This window comes from Oncorhynchus masou, chromosome 22, assembly GCF_036934945.1.
Source record: "Oncorhynchus masou masou isolate Uvic2021 chromosome 22, UVic_Omas_1.1, whole genome shotgun sequence".
Classification (NCBI taxonomy): domain Eukaryota; kingdom Metazoa; phylum Chordata; class Actinopteri; order Salmoniformes; family Salmonidae; genus Oncorhynchus; species Oncorhynchus masou.
The window spans coordinates 3643043-3664767 of record NC_088233.1 but is presented as its reverse complement, the minus strand read 5'-3'; the positions used below and the strand labels follow the sequence as shown (position 1 = coordinate 3664767).

The 21725-nt window shown below is 44.8% G+C and overlaps 3 protein-coding genes across 5 annotated transcripts in view; 1 reads left to right on the top strand and 2 right to left on the bottom strand.

The window, feature by feature from the left end:
- Window positions 1-4722, bottom strand: part of kif23 (kinesin family member 23) — a 37772-nt gene extending 33050 nt beyond the window's left edge. For both annotated transcript variants that reach the window (XM_064929097.1, XM_064929098.1), the window contains exons 1-6: window positions 4638-4722; window positions 4358-4424; window positions 3626-3754; window positions 2367-2472; window positions 1377-1513; window positions 1092-1204 (exon numbers count right to left, since the gene is read on the bottom strand). In XM_064929097.1, coding sequence (XP_064785169.1) covers window positions 1092-1204; window positions 1377-1513; window positions 2367-2472; window positions 3626-3754; window positions 4358-4424; window positions 4638-4651 — 566 coding nt within the window. In that variant the 5' untranslated portion in view covers window positions 4652-4722. The remainder of the gene's footprint in view (window positions 1-1091; window positions 1205-1376; window positions 1514-2366; window positions 2473-3625; window positions 3755-4357; window positions 4425-4637) is intronic.
- A 4379-nt stretch (window positions 4723-9101) lies between these two features.
- On the bottom strand, window positions 9102-11900 carry LOC135509772 (protein FAM180A). Its single transcript, XM_064930673.1, has 3 exons — window positions 11744-11900; window positions 11432-11511; window positions 9102-9434 (listed from the first exon to the last, which is right to left on the bottom strand). The coding sequence occupies exons 1-3, from the start codon at window positions 11850-11852 to the stop codon at window positions 9102-9104; spliced, it is 522 nt and encodes a 173-aa protein (XP_064786745.1). The 5' UTR covers window positions 11853-11900.
- A 408-nt stretch (window positions 11901-12308) lies between these two features.
- Window positions 12309-15550, top strand: kbtbd4 (kelch repeat and BTB (POZ) domain containing 4). 2 transcript variants are annotated; one of them, XM_064929101.1, is made up of 7 exons: window positions 12309-12354; window positions 12762-12936; window positions 13214-13368; window positions 13500-13671; window positions 13884-14025; window positions 14144-14250; window positions 14474-15550. In XM_064929101.1, the coding sequence occupies exons 2-7, from the start codon at window positions 12784-12786 to the stop codon at window positions 15332-15334; spliced, it is 1590 nt and encodes a 529-aa protein (XP_064785173.1). In that variant the 5' UTR covers window positions 12309-12354; window positions 12762-12783; the 3' UTR covers window positions 15335-15550. The 2 variants fall into 2 exon arrangements, with proteins under 2 accessions (XP_064785173.1, XP_064785174.1); XM_064929102.1 differs by lacking the exon at window positions 12309-12354 and adding an exon at window positions 12361-12465.
- Window positions 15551-21725: the final 6175 nt, after the last annotated feature.

The following is a 21725-nucleotide window of genomic DNA, read 5'->3' as shown; positions in this document are numbered from 1 at the left end:
GCTGCGGAGGGGGAGGCAGACACTGGAACAAGTTCCTGAGTGACAGGGGGGGGGGGGGGATTAAAGTTCTGAATACCTTCCCTGGTGCCCTTATTTCCTAGTTAATTACAGGTACACGATTAATTACTTTGATCGCGTTATACTAATTACAGGGAATCTTTGATAAAACTGTTTTCAATTTAATGATAGTAAAGACATGACAATGGCTTGAACTACCCAGTTTATAATATGCAAATGTAATGCTTAATATTGGGTTCCCGAGTGGCGCAGCGGTCTAAGGCAATGCATCTCAGTGCACTACAGTCCCTGGTTCGAATCTAGGCTGTATCACATCCAACCATGATAGCGAATCACATAGGGCGGCGCAGAATTGGCCCAGCGTCTCCCGGGTTTGGCCGTCATTGTGAATAAGATCTGTTAACTGACATGCCTAGTTGTATAAACATTTTACAAAATGCTCACACTGTAGAGCCATGCAAATTGACCACCCGCCAACGTGGCTGGTGAAATAGACCGCCTCACCTGCCAATACCTTAACCTACCCACATTTAAAGCCCTTAGTATTACATAGGGCTGAGAACTGCCAGGGACCTCACAATACTATCACCATACTGAGGTGCCGACACCATATGTATGGCGATTCCACAGTATATGATTGAATTGCGATTCCTATAAAATACATTTGTGGCTGTTTTCATTTCTCACTGTTTTCTTTAGGTTTTAGTCAACAAAAATCACATGTGTTTTTAGGAAAGGCTTTTCCATCTACCAGAAGACTTTATTAGCATGATCGCTAACGGCTACATAGTTACAGGAAATATGAATCACTGATACATTCTATTCATGTCTTATGATAAACTTGGACAAATTAATTAACTTTCAATACATTTAGTTGATTCCCTGCTAAGTTAATTAAACAATATTCAAATGTATTTATGTTTTAATGTCTTGATTCTGTTGTCCACATTCTCCGCATGGCAACTTTTATAGGGCCGAAATAAAACATTCCATTGACAAACAGTATTACAATCACACAAGGAAAATATATTTGAGAGATTGAGTTTCAGGCTTCCTCGTTATAAAACCCTCACCTGGAGGGTGTTTTAGGGACAACAGTTGGCTGGTTTTCCCTCTTCTGGCGCTCCAACAGAGCATCCACCTGATTCTGGACCTCCATCCCATTCTTATCATCTGTCTTCAACACCTGCACATCACAGTGGAATTAAATAGTACCAGACTGTCCCATTCAATATGGATCGAAGCTGGGAGATTTCTCTAACCAAGTCTCAACATCATTATAACACACGGTATTGTATTATGGACATTAGACCAGCTTTGAAGACGAAAACATAAAAACAAAAAGTTATTTGTCTTACGAATCGTTTGGCCTGGTAAGGGCCGACGCTGTTGAAGATCATGTCTAGGGAGCGGGGCAGGAGCCCCCCCTGTCCTGGAGACCCAGTCATAGTGAAGGTCTTCCCACTGCCCGTCACCCCATAGGTAAACAGCAGACCTGGAGAAGGAAAAGAACAAAACACCCTGATTCATAGACATACAACACGAGATGGTAAGACATTCCAGGGTCGTACATGCATTAGTGCACACCGTAGCAAAACATTTTGCAATGGAAAACAAGTTACTCATGGGGAAGTTCAGGTCGTCCTTCCCCGTTTCCTGCAGTTTAGTTCCAAGTGGATAGACAGCTAGCTACAATGACAACAAGCTGCCATGTGTTGTTATGGTTCTGGATGGCCAGACAGCTAGCTACAATGACAACAAGCTGCCATGTGTTATGGTTCTGGATGGCCAGACAGCTAGCTACAGTGACAACAAGCTGCCATGTGTTATTATGATTCTGGATAGCCAGACAGCTAGCTACAATGACAAGCTGCCATGTGGAGAATCCTAGGTGGCTCATTTTATCTTGTTGTTGATACCATGTCTTGTTGAGGTGTTGACTGATGTCATGTCTATGCTAATATGGTTAAAATGAGCTATCTAGGTAACCAACAACTATAACGATGCATTGAGACAAGTGCGCATTGCGCAAATGTATCTTGTTTTCAATAAACATTGGAAACAAATGATAGTTTACATGTTGTCAATCTCAGCCAACCCCATCTGTTTTTTTTACCATAGTTGTTGTTGCTAAGCAACCCATCTAGAACTCATGTATGCAGTTCACCCCCATTAACATACCAATGAGGGTTTTATTGTAATAACATCCCACTGTATAAAACTGCAGGGGCCTGTTCATCTTCCTGTCAAACAGCAGCTGAAGAGTGCCGAGCCTCTGATGACAGATGACCAGCTGGTGGGCAACAGAACAGAAGATGAAAGGGTTATGAACCTGTTTTCCCCCTTACCATTTCTACTGTGAATGAGGTCATCCACGAGGGGCTTGGCAACATCCTGAAACAATTCCATCTGGGACGTCTTAATGCAGAACACCTTCTTGAAGGAGTACTGCGTCTGTCAAAGCAAAGAGTCTGTTAGCCCAAACCTCTGGCCGTCTGATCCCAGGACACATACAGCACCTCGTGTAGCTTTAATGACAGACATGAAACACAGGGTAACACTGGTTGCAGAAAGTATTCATACCCCTTGACTTAAATCCACCATCACATTATTAGTATTATTTTAACACGATTATGGGTCCAGTGGGCATCATTTGAAAGCACGTTATATATACCAATATGACTAGCTAAATGATGAAATATGATCTTAGTGTTGTCTTTCACAATGCAATTCAAGGAAAAGGATAATTGTGGTGTGCATAGAATGGAGTCCTTCAGCGTGTTGGCCGCGGCGGCTGTTTGACAAAGTATTACATTCCTCAACATCTGATCTTTCAAAATACATCAAGTCGCATCCAGCATTTTCCTCAGACAACTATTTTTTTTTGCAAAAGTTGCCAAATTAGTGGGAGGGATGGGAAAGCTGTCAGACAACACACATACACATCAAATTATTTAGGCAACATACACATGTTTAGCAGATGTTATTGCGGGTGTAGCGAAATGCTTGTTACTGGCTCCAACATTGCAGAATTATTTAACAAGTCACAACAATGCACACAAATCTAGAAGTAAAATGGAATTAAGAAATAAAAAAATATTAGGATGAGCTATGTCAGAGTATCATTGACTGAAATACAGTAGAATAGAACACATTATATACATATGAGATGAGTAAAGCCGTATGTAAACATTATTAAAATGACAGCGACCTGAAGCACAGAGCCAGAGCTCTGTCGTTGTGTATAGCATTTTACTATACAGCCACTGCATTCCAATTTAAGCATTAATCAGTGCCCAAATATGCCATTTACAACCCATATATGGGTCGTACATAATAATAATAATAATATATCCCATTTAGCAGACGCTTTTGTCCAAAGCGACTTACAAGTCGGCTGGGGCCACTACTTTTACATATGGGTGGCCCTAGCGGGAAACGAACCCACGACGCTTGGCGTTGCAAGCGCCATGCTCTACCGACTGAGCCACACATGCACTCCTACATTCTTAGGGTCTGTCATCACATGCTTTTCAGTTTCTTCAACAGCAGCGGAAATAGTTAAGATTTCACAAATACATGTCACAGAGGTTTCAGACAAACATACCTCCTTGAACTCTCCATTCCTGTTGGCCTTGAGCCCATCAGGAGCGTGTAGCTGGATGGTGGTGTTGCTGATCACCTCAATACAACACTCATCATCCTCCACTCCAAGAGGTCTCACACGACAGTAAACCTGAGAGACAGCACCAAAACAATACAATAACTACAGCTAAAACAATTACAACGTGATGCACCTCAGAGTAGTCCTGTAGGAGCGGCCTGACGTCCCCCAACTCTTTCTCTAGTATCGTGAGAGCGAGCTCCAAATAACACATTCCCTATTTAGTGCACCAATTTTTAACTATATTAGTACACTAGTTTTGATCGGGGGGGGGCATAGGGTTCTGGTCAAAAGGAGTGTACTACATAGGAAATTTGGGGGGCACTTTATCAAACACTTACAGACATGGTTTTCATTGGCTTAAAGTGTCTGGATCATATATAGTTAGCCAAAGATTAATTCCATGGGCACAATTTCAATGTGATGAAGCTCGATCAGGTCCCCAACCCACCTGTCGCCAGACATACAATACATGTGGCTCTGCTGTAGCTTTATTATAGAACTTGAGTAACTACTATATATAACTATGTTTGCAAACAGATTTAGTTAAGTTATTCTTGCCATGCAAGAGAATTGAGGAAATCATTAAACCGATCACAGTAACCAACTCAGTGGCAGATACTTTTTTTTCAAATGTGCTGACTAGTTAGTACGGAATGTTTGTCGTTTACTTACACCAACTGGATCTTTCTGGTTGCTGGATGGCTTCTTCGGAGCAGGTCTACGGGGGGTTTTATGCTTCCTAAAATCAAATCAAAAATCCAACAACAGGTAACCAAGTTAGCGACTCGACCAATTTAGCCTTAGTTGACCTGGTCGGCTAGCGTTAGCCAGCCAACGACAACTTGACGCGGTTTACATTACGAAAATAACGGTCTAAAGATATTGGTTATTTGCAAATAACTTTAATAATAAATCATGTTTTCATTATTGAAATTGTAATTTTTCTACTCACGTTGGTCGTATCATGGTGAATTGTTATGGTTTGATTTCTTACTTCCAGCTCCAACGTTCCCTCTACCTCGCGGACTAAATATTTTTCAAATTTAACCAATCAGCGGAGACTGAAACAACGGAAGTTCCTCCCAACTATTTCTGGTAAACGAAAAAAGTCCGGAACTTCCAAATAAAAGCCATTTATACAACACTGCCGCTTACTGGGTAGAAGCTGTAACTTACAGAGTAGGTTACACAACACGTGTGGTGTATGCATGGAAATTGCAATAAAACGAAGAACAAGGAGCTCAACACATATGTTGAACTCGTGCATCAAGTAATTTGAACATGCATTACATGCAGTCTGGCTGTCTGCCCTTGCCCCCTACCGTTTTCGTTTGTTCTTTGTGCAACCATCTAGCTACAGTAAATGTGAGTTTAAATAAACTATGTCGATCAGTGGTTGATTCCAATTTTGTTCCTAAATGAAAGTGATAGTTACCAAAAAGTGTGTATGTTTGTATTCGTGTTGAGAAGAGTCCATTTCATCAGTCATAAATTAATTGGAAAGGTCTAATTTCCAGTGGTGTAAAGTGCTTAAGTACAAATACTTTAAAGTACTACTTAAGTAGTTTTTCTGGATATCTGTACTTTATTTTACTATTTACATATTTGACAACTTTTACTTTTACTTCACTACATTCCTAAAGAAAATATTGTACTTTTTACTCCGTACATTTTCCCTGACACCCAAAAGTACTCGTTACATTTGGAATGCTTAACAGGACAGGAAAATGGTTCAATTCATCCCTACTGAGTCTGATGTGGCAGACTCCCTAAACACACATGCTTCATTTGTAAATTAGGTCTGAGTGTTGGAGTGTGACCTTGACTATCCATAAATAAAAAAAACAAGAAAATTGTGCTGTTTGGATTGCCTACTTAAGTATATTTTTGCAAATAATTGTACTTTTAATACTGAAGTATACTTAAAAGCAAATACTTTTAGACTTTTTCTCAAGTACTATTTTACAGGGTGACTTTCACTTGAGTCATTTTCTATTGAGGTATCTTTACTTTTACTCATGTATGACAACTGGGTACTTTTTCCATACCTGCTAATTTCCATAAATAATGTCAAATAAATGTTTATTCGTCACATGCTTCGTAAACAACAGGTGTAAGAGTGAAATGCTTACGAGCCCTTCACAACAATGCAGAGAGAAATAAAATAGAGAGAAGTAAAAACACGTAATAATAAATACACAATGAGTAACGAATGATAACTTGGCTATATATACTGGGTACCAGTACCGAGTTGATGTGCAGGGGTACGAGTTAATGAGGTAGATATGTACATATAACAAGGAATTATTCTGTGCCTGTATTTTCCATTAATTTAGAGTTGAGGCATCGGATATCATATCTGTATGTTGACAAACTGTTTTGTGTTGAATAAGAGTGATTTGTTTTTCATCGCTGGGGCGGCAGGGTAGCCTAGTGGTTAGAGTGTTGGACTATTAACTGAAAGGTTGAAAGTTCAAATCCCCGAGCTGACAAGGTACAAATCTGTCGTTCTGCCCCTAAGAATTTGTTCTTAACTGACTTGCCTAGTTAAATAAAGGTAAAAAAAAAATGCTGATTGTTTCATTTCTGCACACAGTCAGAAAGGAAACCGGCTAAGAAGGCTCCTTCTGAGGCATCACAATCAAAGCAGAAGTCAAGGTAGAGGAATGCAGAAGCCTCCCATTGCCTGCCGCACTGCTGCTTGGGTTCCACCTTGGGATCTGTTCACCGTCTGCCCTGGTCTGTCTCCCATTGCCTGCCGCACCGCTGCTTGGGTTCCACCTTGGGATCTGTTCACCGTCTGCCCTGGTCTGTCTCCCCCTGTGTGGTACAGGTACCCTCGCCACACTCCCCCCTCTCTCCGGAGCCTTCGCTCTCGCCTCCAGCACTCACGCACTGTTGGGGCGAGTGACTCTGAATTTACAATGGCTAGCCCCAAGTCGTTATATATTTTTCTTGTGCTTGATGCTATTTGCCTCATGTCTCCTGCATGCTTTGTTGACTATGAACTTGCTTTTTTAGCCAGCCGTGGGAGAGACTGTTTGTTCCAACACCCGGGACTCTCTCTATTGGTTACATCCTATTCTAACCACCTCTCGCCAGCTTTGTATTCATATTACCTGATGAAATTACTGTACAATATGATCTTGTTGCCATCTAATGCACATTCAAATGTCATAAATCAGCACTGCAGAGCTCTCCCTGTCCTCTGCCGTGCCTTGATTGTTTTACTGTTGATGATATCTGGAAATGTGCATGTACACCCTGGCCCATCTACTGTTGCTAGTCCCAATTCTAACTAGTGCTCTGATATCTGCTTCACTGATTTCTGCTTTCGTAAAACCCTGGGTTCTCTGCACGTTAATACCAGAAACTTATTACCTAAAATTGATCAATTGAAAGTGTGGGTTCACAGCTCCAATCCAGATGTGTTGGTCATTACTGAGACATGGTTAAGGAAGAGTGGGACCACGCAGCCTTCATACCGCTCAGGAAGGAGACGCGTTCTGTCTTCTAGAGATGAACTTACTTACTTTGGTGTGAAAAGTGCAAATCAATCCCAGAACAACAGCAAAGGACCGTGTAAAGATACTGGAGGAAACAGGTTGTATTCGGCACATGCGACAAATAAAGTTTGATTTGATTTATTATATTTTAGTTGTTCGAACCATGTTCTTTTATTCAAAACTTCCATTGACAAACAAAGCAAATGCTGGAATGGATATAAACATGGACAATCATGATTGACACCACATGATAGAAATCCACAAATGTTTGAAATATGTCTTACAATGTTCCACTGTGTTTCAAAGTATTAATTGTGTTTCAGGTGTTCTGTATACCTCTGTTGCTGATGATAATTTGTTTAAACAAATATATACAGCACCAGCCAAAAGTTTGGACACACCTACTCAAAGGTTTTTCTTTATTTTTCCTGTTTTATACAATGTAAAATAATAGTGAAGACATCACAACTATGAAATAACACATATAGAATCATGTAGTAACGAAAAAAGTGTTAAACAAATCAAAATCAATTTTATATTCTTCAAAGTAGCCACCCTTTGCCTTGATGACAGCTTTGCACACTCTTGGCATTCAACCAGCTTCATGAGGTAATCACCTTGAATGCAGGTGATTGTGGAGGCCAAGTCATCTGAGGCAGCACTCCATCATTCTCCTTCTTGGTCAAATATCCTTTACACAGCCTGGAGGTGTGCTGGGTCATTGTCCTGTTAAAAAACAAATGATAGTCCCACTAAGCTCAACCCAGATGGGATGCCTTGAATTCTAACTAAATCACGGACAGTGTCACCAGCAAAGCACCCCCACACCATCACACCATCTCCTCCATGCTTCAGGGTGTGAACCACACATGTGGAGATCATCCTTTCACTTACTCTGTGTCTCACAAAGACATGGCAGTTGGAACCAAAGATCTCAAATTATGACTCATCAAACCAAAGGACAGATTTCCACCGGTCTATTGTCCATTGCTCGTGTTTCTTGGCCCAAGCAAGTCTCTTCTTCTTATAGGTGTCCTTTAGTAGTGGTTTCTTTGCAGCAATTTGACCGTGATTCACACAGGCTCCTCTGAACAGTTGATGTTGAGATGTGTCTGTTACTTGAACTCTGTGGAGCATTTATTTGGGCTGCAATCTGAGGTGCAGTTAATTGCCGATTACAATTTCTGAGGCTGGTAGCTCTAATGAACTTATCCTCTGCAGCAGAGGTAACTCTGAGTCTTCCTTTCCTGTGGCAGTCTTCATGAGAGCCAGTTTCATCATATCGCTTGATAATTTTTGCGACTGCACTTGAAAAAACTTTCACATTTCTTGAAATGTTCCGTATTGACTTTCATGTCTTAAAGTATTGATGGACTGTCGTTTCTCTTTGCTTATTTGAGCTGTTCTTGCCATAATATGGACTTGGTCTTTTACCAGATAGGGATATCTTCTGTATACCACCCCTACCATGTCACAACACAACTGACTGGCTCAAACACATTAAGAAGGAAATACATTCCACAAATTAATTAACACCTGTTAATTGAAATGCATTCCAGGTGACTACCTCATGAAGCTGGTTGAGAGAATGCCAAGAGTGTGCAAAGCTGCCATCAAGGCGAACGGTGGCTACTTTGAAGAATCTAAAATATATTTTGATTTGTTTAACACTTTTTTTGGTTACTACATGATTCCATGTGTTATTTCATAGTGTTGATGTCTTCACTATTATTCTATAATGTAGAAAATAGTAAAAAATAAAGAAAAATCCATGAATGAGTAGGTGTGTCTAAACTTTTGACTGGTTCTGTATATATCCTTTTGTTTACTGTATTAAAAAAGACAATTACAAGCTTGGGACCAGGCTAATGAACAGTCTGTATCTTAATCTAAGTGAATATTGTGATGGTCTACAGTTTACGCAGCTCGTTGACTGTAGTATTAGCCAGACGTATCAGCACCTCTCCCCATTTCTCCCGGTCCTTCTCTCTCTCCTGGAGCTTGGCCTGGTGAGCAGAGTAGACCATGCCCAGGATGAGGCTCTCAAAGTGGGATTGGGCGAGAGGGAGAGGCCCTCTCTTGTCCTCCAGGTCCTTCATCATCTGCTCCATAGAAGAGAGCGTCTTGGGGATGTTGTCGTTGATGTGAGCCAGGAAAGCTCGTCCCTGCCTCATAGATGCCATCTCCAGGTCCAGCAGAGCGATGTTGTTGTCTTTGTCGATCTCTACTCCACCCAACAAGAACTGTATGGAGAGGTAATAACCAAATGTGGGAAGATACACATGACTTGCTGCACCCTCAACAACTACTGTGATTATTATTATTTGACCATGCTGGTAATTTATGAACATTTGAACATCTTGGCCATGTTCTGTTATAATCTCCACCTGGCACAGCCAGAAGAGGACTGGCCACCCCTCATAGCCTGGTTCCTCTCTAGGTTTCTTCCTAGGTTTTGGCCTTTCTTGGGAGTTTTTCCTAGCCACCGTGCTTCTACACCTGCATTGCTTGCTGTTTGGGGTTTTAGTCTGGGTTTCTGTACAGCACTTTGAGATATCAGCTGACGTAAGAAGGGCTATATAAATACATTTGATTTGATACACGATATATACAAAAGTATGTGGACACTACTTCAAATTAGTGGATTCGGCTTTTTCAGCCACATCCGTTGCTGACAGGTGTATAAAATCGAGCACACAGCCATGCAATCTCCATAGACAAACATTGGTAGTAGAATGGCTTTACTGAAGAGTTCAGCGACTTTCAACGTGGCACCGTCATATAATGCCACCTTTACAACAAGTTAGTTTGTCAAATTCCTGCCCTGCTAGAGCTGCCCCGGTCATCTGTAACTAATGTCATTGTGAAGTGGAAACGTCTAGGAGCAACAACGGCTCAGCCGAAAGTGGTAGGCCACACAAGCTCACAGAACAGGAATGCTGAGTACTGAAGCGTGTAGTGCATAAAAATGTGTGCGTAAAATCGCCTTTCCTCGGTTGCAACACTCACAACCGAGTTCCAAACTGCCTCTGGAAGCAACGTCAGCACAATAACTGTTTGTCGGGAGCTTCATGAAATGGGTTTCCATGGTTGAGCAGCTGCACACAAGCCTAAGATCACCATGCGCAATGCCAATCGTCAGCTGGAGTGGTGTAAAGCTTGCCGCCATTGGACTCTGGGGCAGTGGAAATGCGTTCTCTGGAGTGATGAATAACGCTTCACCATCTGGCAGTATGACGGACAAATCTGGGTTTGGTGGATGACTGGAGAACCCTACCTGCCCCAGTGCATAGTGCAAACTGTAAAGTTTGGTGGATGAGGAATAATGGTCTGGGGCTGTTCTTCATGGTTCCGGCCTCTTAGTTCCAGTGAAGGGAAATCTTAACACTACAGCATACAATGACATTCTAGATGATTCTGTGCTTCCAACTTTGTGGCAACAGTTTGGGGAAGGCCCTTTCCTCTTTCCGCATGACAATGCCCCTCCCATGCACAAAGCGAAGTCCATACAATAATGGTTTGTCGAGATCGGTCTGAAAGAACTTGACTGGCCTGCGCAGAGCCCTGACCTCAACACCTTTGGGATAAATTGGAACGCCGACTGCGAGCCAGGCCTCATCGCCCAACATCAGTGCCCGACCTAACTAATGCTTTTGTTGCTGAATGGAAGCAAGTCCCTGCAGCAATGTTCCAACATCTAGTGGAAAGCCTTCCCAGAAGAGTGGAGGCTGTTATAGAAGCAAAGGGGGGACCAACTCCATATTAATGGAGGAGCAGGTGTCCACATACTTTTGGTCAGGTAGTGTAGATGAGCAGGTGTCCACATACTTTTGGTCAGGTAGTGTAGATGAGCAGGTGTCCACATACTTTTGGTCAGGTAGTGTAGATGAGCAGGTGTCCACATACTTTTGGTCAGGTAGTGTAGATGAGCAGGTGTCCACATACTTTTGGTCAGGCAGTGTAGACGAGCAGGTGTCCACATACTTTTGGTCAGGTAGTGTATATGAGCAGGTGTCCACATACTTTTGGTCAGATAGTGTAATAACATATGTACAAGAAAGAAGTTGAGGAAACAGATGGTGGGGCAAAACAGAAACTACAAAAGAGAAAATACAATATGCTCATATAAATTAAGCCTGTTCCCAGATCTGTTTGTTCCGTCTTGCTGACTTTGATGGTAATTGTCAACAAGACCAGACTAACTGATCTGGGACCAGGCTAATAGAAGTGTAACTCCAACCTCAAACATCAGGTTTGAATCGGTGATGGATTGGCCCAAGCCCTGGGAAGGAAGACCGCCATGTACGGCACCAGACACATCTGAGAGAGAGAAAGTTGGTATTTTCAGGATAAAAATGAATAATGTTACTCTCAGAAATATAGGACTTAATTTAACTCAACTTCCACTTAGAACCTGTTGCGGTATTCAATTACATGCGAATGTAAATCCTGATATTCAATCCACCTATTTTATATCCATTTATGAATGCATTGCATTCAAAACACAACATATCTTTCATTTAAAGTTAGTTTAAAAACAATTATAACTTACCTTCTAAAAGATCTTGACACCACACCATCGCTACGGTGACCCATATGAGATCTCTTGGTCGAGGTTTTGTCACCATCTCTCTTTTATGACTGTATACCTCTGATTGCATGATGATTTCACTGTCTCCTTCTATCCTTTGCTATTCTTCAATAAAACTCAGTCCGATAGCCACGAGTCTAGGCTAGAATGCCATACATTCTTCCACCTAGGAAAAAGGCATGAGGGCCAGTTGGCTCATAAGTTTACAGCATAGTTGTTCCAACCTGGTCCTAAGGGACCTACTGGGTGTGCAGGCTTATGTTCCATCACGTTAGTAGGCCTACACACCAATTCAACGATTCAACTACGGTCATCACTAAGCCTATGACTGAATGTATAGTAGTTAAACAAAGTTCGGTACACCCTGTGTGCCCCAGGACCAGGATTGGAGACCTGCGATTTACACACACAAAAAATGAAGTAGACTGTTGTAACATATCTCCACCACACAGTGGCAGCACCTATCTCTGGCACCAGCATCAGCTGAGCTGGCCAGGAAAAAGGTTTGTTTACTTCCGGTGAATATTACGCCGTCTTCCGTATGATGAAATAGATCAGATAGTGGAGCAAAGGTAGGCTGAAAAGATTTACTAGCCAATAAATTATATCTTAAACCAGAATCTGATATTGATTAAACTGTTAGTTAAACAACTCGGCGTGTTTGGTGTCAGAATAGTGGCGCGGTAAGGATTTGTACCGTTTGGTTGCTTCGCTTGCTACAGTAACTAACTTTTACTGACAGGCAATGAATGAGCAGTATCTATTTTTCTGGTTTCGTAATCCAAAATAATACATAACGTTAGTCCAGTTAAAACCAGTGTGATTTCAGTTCGCATAGAAACACGAACCAGCATGTTTTAAATCTCTGCACATTCGTAAAGTCTATAGCCTGCTTTTTAGTTATTTTTTAGTTGTCTTAACCGGCAGTGTTTTTAACTATACACACTAACGGTTGTGTTTCTCGATGGTTCTCATGTAGCCTAACCCTGCTAGCTGGTGACATGGAGTCCAGTGGGGACAGGGACAGGTTCGGGGGACAGAGTGTAGGAGCAGGCTCCTTGGTGGCAGAGGAGAACTACTTTCTAGGTTACACCTTTACAGACCGCTCCCACTCCAGCCGCGTGGTGCAGAGCATCATGGACCTATGTCTGCAGGTAAGGAATCTCAATTCAACTTTCTCTGATTCATCTCATCCTATCTCCTCAAAACTAATAAGAGGTGAAGGTTCCCTCCCCTCAGGCCTTCATCTCCAATGGGGTTTGAAGAGGAGGCAAGGAGAGAGGATGTGAGTAATCAAGGAAAGATGAATTGAGAAAGGGCCAAGGAATCATATATGCTCCATTCATTTGAAGTCTGTCTCCCAGTGCAGCATTAGTTTCGGAGGTATGATGCCATTAACGGTTCCTCCATCTTATATCCCTGTGTCTTCAGGACGGCCTGTTTGCTGACGTGACGGTGAAGGTGGAGGGGAGGGATTTTAACCTGCACCGCCTGGTACTGTCAGCCCAGAGCAGCTTCTTTAGATCCATGTTCACATCCAACCTGAGAGAGGCTCACACACGTAGCATCCAACTGAAGGACGTCAGGTAGGGCTGCTGGTCTCTAAACCCTGGTGCCATCGCCTGCCGTTGTGCCCTTTGCACATGGCACTTGACCCATAAACTGCTCAATGAGTTGTTTCTCACCAATTGGACAATAAAGTCTATTTTCTATACAGCGCATCAGTCTTCCAGCTGCTGGTTGACTACATCTACCACGGGACAGTGAAGCTGACAGTGGAGGAGCTGCAGGACACCTATGAGATGGCTGACATGTACCAGCTGACTGCTCTGTTTGAAGAATGCTCCCGCTTCCTGTCACGCACCGTAGATGTCAAGAATTGCCTACAGGTGAGCTGATTGGCTGTGATACAGCCAATCATTGGTGTCTGAATTAATGAGCACATGTGTGTTCCCTTTGTTGATAGGAAGATAGAAATGTGAATTGTATTCGTCAAGGTACTGGATCTGTGTAGCTGCTGTCAATCTGACCATCTTGTCATCTTGTTCCACACAATAGCTTTTTGAAGTACTGTCAGTTGATTGACTTCTTCCTGCTGTAGGTGATGTGGCTGGCAGACAGGCACAGTGACCAGGAGTTGTATACTGCAGCCAAACATTGTGCTAAGATCCACCTGGTCCAACTTCACCAGACTGATGAGTTCCTCAACCTGCCACTCTGTCTCCTCATGGACATTATCAAAGGTACTTATTGATTCCTTGCTTGATTTGATTTACATAGTAATGGGGGGAAACGTACCCCACCTGGGTAATGCCGCGGCGGCCATTTTGTCAGGCCCTTACCCGTGTTTCTGTTGTCCAGACGGTGTTCCAGCCTCTCAGAACCCCACGGTCGCCATCCAATCCTGGATCAACCACAACAAGGTGGAGAGAGAAGAGTTCTCCACTGTTCTCCAGGAGAACCTCAAGGTACAGTGTTCTCATTCTAGAACCCTCAACTCCACTGCACGTCTCTAATATTTCTATCAGATTGGGGGGAGTTTTTTTTTTATAGATGCACCCAGTTTTACGGAGGTCGTAGCTAAAACATGTTCACCGACACAAATGTTAGTTTTTTTCCCCTACAATTTTAGTATATATCATTCTAGTTATACATGTAGTGACTATTGGTTCCCTCACTGTGTCTTTGCAGGAGATCGGTGAGATGGTGCACATCTACCTGATAGGTAAGGAGGAGACGAGGACCCACTCCCTGGCCATTTCCCTGCACTGTGACGAGGACGATGCCATCAGCGTCAGCGGCCAGAACAGCCTGTGTCACCAGATCACAGCAGCCTGTAAACATGGGCCGGACCTCTACGTGGTCGGGGGGTCCATCCCTCGCCGCATGTGGAAGTGTAACATGCAGACCATGGACTGGGAGCGCTGTGCCCCGCTGCCCCGAGATCGTCTCAGCCACACCATGGTCTCAGTCTCACTCCAGGATGCCGTCTATAGTCTGGGAGGTAAGACGCTCCAGGACACACTGTCCAACGCCGTGATTTACTACACGGTGAAGGACAACGTGTGGACAGAGACTAGCCAGCTGGATACGGCGGTGTCCGGGGCAGCGGGGGTTAACCTGGGAGGAACCATCTACATACTGGGGGGGGAAGAGAACGACATGGACTTCTTCACCAAGCCGTCACGACTCATCCAGTGCTTCGACACGAAGACTCAGAAGTGCCAATTGAAGCCTTACGTTCTGCCGTTGGCGGGAGTGATGCACGCCGCCGCCCACATGGATCTACTGTTCATCGTAGCAGAGGGGGACTCCCTGGTGTGTTACAACCCGCTGTTGGAGAGCTTCACCAGGCTACGCTTCCCCGAGGTGTGGAGCTGTGTGCCGTCCTTCTGGAAGGTGGCCAGCTGTAACGGCTCCGTCTACGTGTTCAGAGAGAGGTGTACAAAAGGAGACGCTCACACGTTGAAGTTTAACCCCGCTACGTCAGCCGTGACTGTTATCAAGGGGATTAAGATACTGCTGACCAACTGGCAGTTTGTACTGGCCTAAAGTTTAAAGTCACTACGGTGAGGGCATGAGGTATTTGAGAATAGAATGGAAAATAGAATGGAAAATATTCAGATCCTTTTCACTTTGACCGTTAAAGTCTTATTCTCTCAATCTACACACCAAACCCCATAATGACAAAGCAAAAGCAGGTTTTTAATTTGAGCAAATTTATAGACCCCCCCCCCCAGAAATGTCTTATTTATATAAGAACCTTTGCTATGATATATAATAATAATAATATATCCCATTTAGCAGACGCTTTTGTCCAAAGCGACTTACAAGTCGGCTGTTGCCACTACTTTTACATATGGGTGGTCCCAGCGGGAATCGAACCCACGACGCTTGGCGTTGCAAGCGCCATGCTCTACCGACTGAGCCACACAGGACCCATGAGACTCTAAATGTAGCTCAGGGGCATCCTGTTTCCATTGATCATCTTTGAAATGTTTCTGGAACTTGATTGGAGTCCACCTGTGGTAAATTCAAATTGATTGGACATGATTTGGAAAGGCACACACTAATAAGGTCCCACAGTTGACAGGTGCATGTCAGAGCAAACACCAAACCATCTGAATAATTGTCCATTGAGCTCAGAGACAGGATTGTGTCGAGGCAGAGATCTGGGGAAGGGCACCAAAACATTTCTGCAGCATTGAAGGTCCCCAAGAACACAGTGGCCTCCATCATTCTTAGATGGAAGAAGTTTGGAACCATCAATACTCTTCCTCGAGCTGGCCGCCCAGCCAACCTGAGAAATCGGGGGAGAAGGGTCTTGGTCAGCCAGAACCTGATCAAACATCGCTGGAGAGACCTGGAAATAGCTGTGCAGTGACACTCCTCACCCAACCTGACAGAGCTTGAGAGGATCTGCAGAGATGAATGGGAGAAACTCCCCAAATACAGGTGTGCCAAGCTTGTAGCGTCATACCCAAGAAGACTCAAGGCTGTAATCGCTGCCAAAGTACTGAGTGAAGGGTCTGAATACTTATGTAAATGTGATATTTCCGTTTGTATTATTTGTAATAAATTTGCAATTTTTTGTATTTTTTTTTTTTTAGCTTTGTCATTATTGGGTATTGTGATGTCATTATTGGGTATTGTGATGTCATTATTGGGTATTGTGATGTCATTATTGGGTATTGTGGGTAGATTTATGTGGATTTTTTTTCCCGTTTTGAAGAAAAAAAATCAATTTTAGAATAAGGTTGTAACGTAAGAAAATGTGTAAAAAGTCAAGGGGTCTGAATACTTTCTGAATGCTCTGTGAGGTGTTACATTACATAAGCTGATCTTTGTCTCTTATGGTCTCTGATGCAGTCATCCTCACAGCTGTAAATCATGTTCATTGAACAGCAATAAGTGATGGGATGAAACCACACGATCGGAGAATTCAGAGATCATCTTTTCTTGCATATGTCACAAATACATCCCATTATCTGTAAATATATTCAACAAAGCTCACAAATAAAACTATAATGTGAACAAACAGGCTGTTCAGACATCCCTAACATTTACAACTGTGGAATGTGGATTTACGTATTCAGAAAAAAGTGCTTGTGGATCTGTATTCTGTGCTTAAAATAATTTTTAACAAGTTATGCCTGTCGAATATTAATATTATCTAATAAAAATGTTAGAAATCCAGCTGTTTTTCTGTTCCATGTTGGATGACCTGCAAGCAATGCCTGGGTTTCAAACCAACAGCTTGTTAGCCACTCCCATGTTTTGGGCCTGTGCCACTCCCATGTTTTGGGCCTGTTCCACTCCCAATGTTTTGGGCCTGTTCCACTCCCATCTTTTGGGCCTGTGCCACTCCCAATGTTTTGGGCCTGTTCCACTCCCAATGTTTTGGGCCTGTTCCACTCCCAATGTTTTGGGCCTGTGCCACTCCCAATGTTTTGGGCCTGTGCCACTCCCAATGTTTTGGGCCTGTTCCACTCCCAATGTTTTGGGCCTGTGCCACTCCCAATGTTTTGGGCCTGTGCCACTCCCAATGTTTTGGCCTGTTCCAGACTCCCAATGTTTTGGGCCTTCCACTCCCAATGTTTTGGGCCTGTTCCACTCCCAATGTTTTGGGCCTGTTCCACTCCCAATGTTTTGGGCCTGTTCCACTCCCAATGTTTTGGGCCTGTCCACTCCCAATGTTTGTTCCACTCCCAATGTTTTGGGCCTGTTCCACTCCCATATTTTGGGCCTGTTCCACTCCCAATTTTGGGCCTGTGCCACTCCCACTCCCAATGTTTTGGGCCTGTTCCACTCCCAATGTTTTGGGCCTGTGCCACTCCCATGTTTTGGGCCTGTTCCCAATGTTTTGGGCCTGTTCCCTCAATGTTTTGGGCCTGTTCCACTCCCAATATTTTGGGCCTGTTCCACTCCCAATGTTTTGGGCCTGTGCCACTCCCATCTTTTGGGCCTGTTCCACTCCCAATGTTTTGGGCCTGTTCCACTCCCAATGTTTTGGGCCTGTGCCACTCCCATCTTTTGGGCCTGTGCCACTCCCAATGTTTTGGGCCTGTTCCACTCCCAATGTTTTGGGCCTGTTCCACTCCCAATGTTTTGGGCCTGTTCCACTCCCAATGTTTTGGGCCTGTTCCCAATGTTTTGGGCCTGTTCTCCCAATGTTTTGGGCCTGTGGTTCCACTCCCAATGTTTTGGGCCTGTTCCCAATGTTTTGGGCCTGTGCCACTCCCAATGTTTTGGGCCTGTGCCACTCCCAATGTTTTGGGCCTGTTCCACTCCCAATGTTTTGGGCCTGTTCCATGTTTTGGGCCTCCCAATGTTCCACTCCTAATGTTTTGGGCCTGTTCCACTCCCAATGTTTTGGGCCTGTGCCACTCCAATGTTTTGGGCCTGTTCCACTCCCAATGTTTTGGGCCTGTTCCACTCCCAATGTTTTGGGCCTGTGCCACTCCCAATGTTTTGGGCCTGTTCCACTCCCAATGTTTTGGGCCTGTTCCACTCCCAATGTTTTGGGCCTGTTCCACTCCCAATGTTTTGGGCCTGTGCCACTCCCAATGTTTTGGGCCTGTTCCACTCCCAATGTTTTGGGCCTGTGCCACTCCCATGTTTTGGGCCTGTTCCACTCCCAATGTTTTGGGCCTGTTCCACTCCCAATGTTTTGGGCCTGTTCCACTCCCAATGTTTTGGGCCTGTTCCACTCCCAATGTTTTGGGCCTGTTCCACTCCCAATGTTTTGGGCCTGTTCCACTCCCAATGTTTTGGGCCTGTGCCACTCCCATGTTTTGGGCCTGTTCCACTCCCAATGTTCCACTCCCAATGTTTTGGGGTTCCACTCCCAATGTTTTGGGCCTGTTCCACTCCCACTCCCAATGTTTTGGGCCTGTGCCACTCCCAATGTTTTGGGCCTGTTCCACTCCCATCTTTTGGGCCTGTTCCACTCCAATGTTCCACTCCTAATGTTTTGGGCCTGTTCCACTCCCAATGTTTTGGGCCTGTTCCACTCCCAATGTTTTGGGCCTGTTCCACTCCCAATGTTTTGGGCCTGGCCACTCCCAATGTTTTGGGCCTGCCCAATGTTTTGGACCCCATCCCAATGTTTTGGGCCTGTGTCCCAATGTTTTGGGCCTGTGCCACTCCCAATGTTTTGGGCCTGTTCCACTCCCAATGTTTTGGGCCTGTTCCACTCCCAATGTTTTGGGCCTGTTCCACTCCCAATGTTTTGCCTGTTCCACTCCCAATGTTTTTCCTAATGTTTTGGGCCTGTTCCACTCCCAATGTTTTGGGCCTGTGCCACTCCCATCTTTTGGGCCTGTGCCACTCCCAATGTTTTGGGCCTGTGCCACTCCCATGTTTTGGGCCTGTGCCACTCCCAATGTTTTGGGCCTGGCCACTCCCAATGTTTTGGGCCTGTGCCACTCCCAATGTTTTGGGCCTGTGCCACTCCCATGTTTTGGGCCACTCATAATATTTTGGGCCTTCCACTCCCAATGTTTTGGGCCTGTTCCACTCCCAATGTTTTGGTGCCACTCCCAATGTTTTGGGCCTGTTCCACTCCCAATGTTTTGGGCCTGTTCCACTCCCAATGTTTTGGGCCTGTTCCACTCCCATGTTTTGGGCCTGTTCCACTCCCAATGTTTTGGGGTTCCACTCCCAATGTTTTGGGCCTGTTCCACTCCCAATGTTTTGGACCTGTTCCACTCCCAATGTTTTGGGCCTGTGCCATCCACTCCCAATGTTTTGGGCCTGTTCCACTCCCAATGTTTTGGGCCTGTGCCACTCCCATCTTTTGGGCCTGTGCCACTCCCAATGTTTTGGGCCTGTGCCACTCCCAATGTTTTGGGCCTGTTCCACTCCCAATGTTTTGGGCCTGATGTTTTGGGCCTGTTTCCAATGTTTTGGGCCTGTTCCACCCCAATGTTTTGGGCCTGTTCCCATGTTTTGGGCCTGTTCCACTCCTAATGTTTTGGGCCTGTTCCACTCCTAATGTTTTGGGCCTGTTCCACTCCCAATGTTTTGGGCCTGTTCCACTCCCAATGTTTTGGGCCTGTTCCCAATGTTTTGGGCCTCCCTCCCAATGTTTTGGCCTGTTCCACTCCCAATGTTTTGGGCCTGTTCCACTCCCAATGTTTTGGCCTGTTCCACTCCTAATGTTTTGGGCCTGTGCCACTCCCAATGTTTTGGGCCTGTTCCACTCCTAATGTTTTGGGCCTGTGCCACTCCCAATGTTTTGGGCCTGTGAAATGCTCCCCTTTTGGGTTCCACTCCCAATGTTTTGGGCCTGTGCCACTCCCATGTTTTGGGTAGCCACTCCCAAATGCTACTCCCAATGTTTTGGGCCTGTGCCACTCCCATCTTTGGGCCTGTGCCACCATAATATTTTGGGCCTGTGCCACTCCCAATGTTTTGGGCCTGTTCCACTCCCAATGTTTTGGGCCTGTGCCACTCCCAATGTTTTGGGCCTGTTCCACTCCTAATGTTTTGGGCCTGTTCCACTCCCAATGTTTTGGGCCTGTCCCAATGTTTTGGGCCTGTGCCACTCCCAATGTTTTGGGCCTGTGCCACTCCCAATGTTTTGGGCCTGTGCCACTCCCAATGTTTTGGGCCTGTGCCACTCCCAATGTTTTGGGCCTGTTCCATGTTTTGGGCCTGTGACTCCCAATGTTTTGGGCCTGTCCCTCCCAATGTTTTGGGCCTGTGCCACTCCCAATGTTTTGGGCCTGTGCCACTCCCAATGTTTTGGGCCTGTTCCACTCCCAATGTTTTGGCCACTCCCAATGTTACAACAGGGCCTGTTCCCTCCCAATGTTTTGCCTGTTCCACTCCCAATGTTTTGGGCCTGTTCCACTCCCAATGTTTTGGGCCTGTTCCACTCCCAATGTTTTGGGCCTGTGCCACTCCCCACTCCCAATGTTTTGGGCCTGTTCCACTCCCAATGTTTTGGGCCTGTTCCACTCCTAATGTTTTGGGCCTGTTCCACCCAATGTTTTGGGCCTGTTCCACTCCCAATGTTTTGGGCCTGTTCCACTCCTAATGTTTTGGGCCTGTGCCACTCCCAATGTTTTGGGCCTGTTCCACCCAATGTTTTGGGCCTGTGCCATCTTTGGGCCTCCCAATGTTTTGGGCCTGATATGCTGAATCCCATGTTTTGGGCCTGTGCCAATGTTTTGGGACCTGTGCCACTCCCAATGTTTTGGGCCTGTGAACTCCCATGTTTTGGGCCTGTACCACTCCCAAATGCCACTCCCAATGTTTTGGGCCTGTTCCACTGTCCTAATGTTTTGGGGATATGCTGAATACAACTCCCAATGTTTTGGGCCTGTTCCACTCCTAACAACAGGTAGACCTTACCTGTGCCACTCCCAATGTTTTGGGCCTGAATGTTTTGGGCCTACATCATCTTTTGGGCCTGTGCCACTCCCAATGTTTTGACCTGGTGCCAAATGTTTTGCCTGTGCCACTCCCAATGTTTTGGGCCTGTGCCATGAAATGTTTTGGGAATACACTCCCAGTTTTGGGCCTGTGACTCCCAATGTTTGGGCCTGAATACAACAGCCTGTAGACCTAATACCGTGAAATGCTGAATACATCAGGTAGACCTGACCGTGAAATGCTGAATACAACAGGTAGACCTTACCGTGAAATGCTGAATACAACAGGTAGACCTGACCGTGAAATGCTGAATACAACAGGTAGACCTGACCGTGAAATGCTGAATACAACAGGTAGACCTGACCGTGAAATGCTGAATACAACAGGTAGACCTGACCGTGAAATGCTGAATACAACAGGTAGACCTGACCGTGAAATGCTGAATACAACAGGTAGACCTGACTGAATGCTGAATACAACAGGTAGACCTGACCGTGAAATGCTGAATACATCAGGTAGACCTGACCGTGAAATGCTGAATACAACAGGTAGACCTGACCGT

Excerpts from the sequence above, each read along its gene's own strand:
- LOC135509772 (XM_064930673.1), bottom strand. The coding sequence starts at position 11,852 with ATGCAATCAGAGGTATACAGTCATAAAAGAGAGATGGTGACAAAACCT. Across the intron at positions 11,512-11,743 it reads GTGTCAAGATCTTTTAGAAG|ATGTGTCTGGTGCCGTACAT; the intron begins GTAAGTTATAAT and ends TCTCTCTCTCAG. Across the intron at positions 9,435-11,431 it reads ATTCAAACCTGATGTTTGAG|TTCTTGTTGGGTGGAGTAGA; the intron begins GTTGGAGTTACA and ends CTCTCCATACAG.
- kbtbd4 (XM_064929101.1), top strand. The coding sequence starts at position 12,784 with ATGGAGTCCAGTGGGGACAGGGACAGGTTCGGGGGACAGAGTGTAGGA. Across the intron at positions 14,026-14,143 it reads CCTCATGGACATTATCAAAG|ACGGTGTTCCAGCCTCTCAG; the intron begins GTACTTATTGAT and ends TCTGTTGTCCAG. Across the intron at positions 14,251-14,473 it reads TTCTCCAGGAGAACCTCAAG|GAGATCGGTGAGATGGTGCA; the intron begins GTACAGTGTTCT and ends GTGTCTTTGCAG.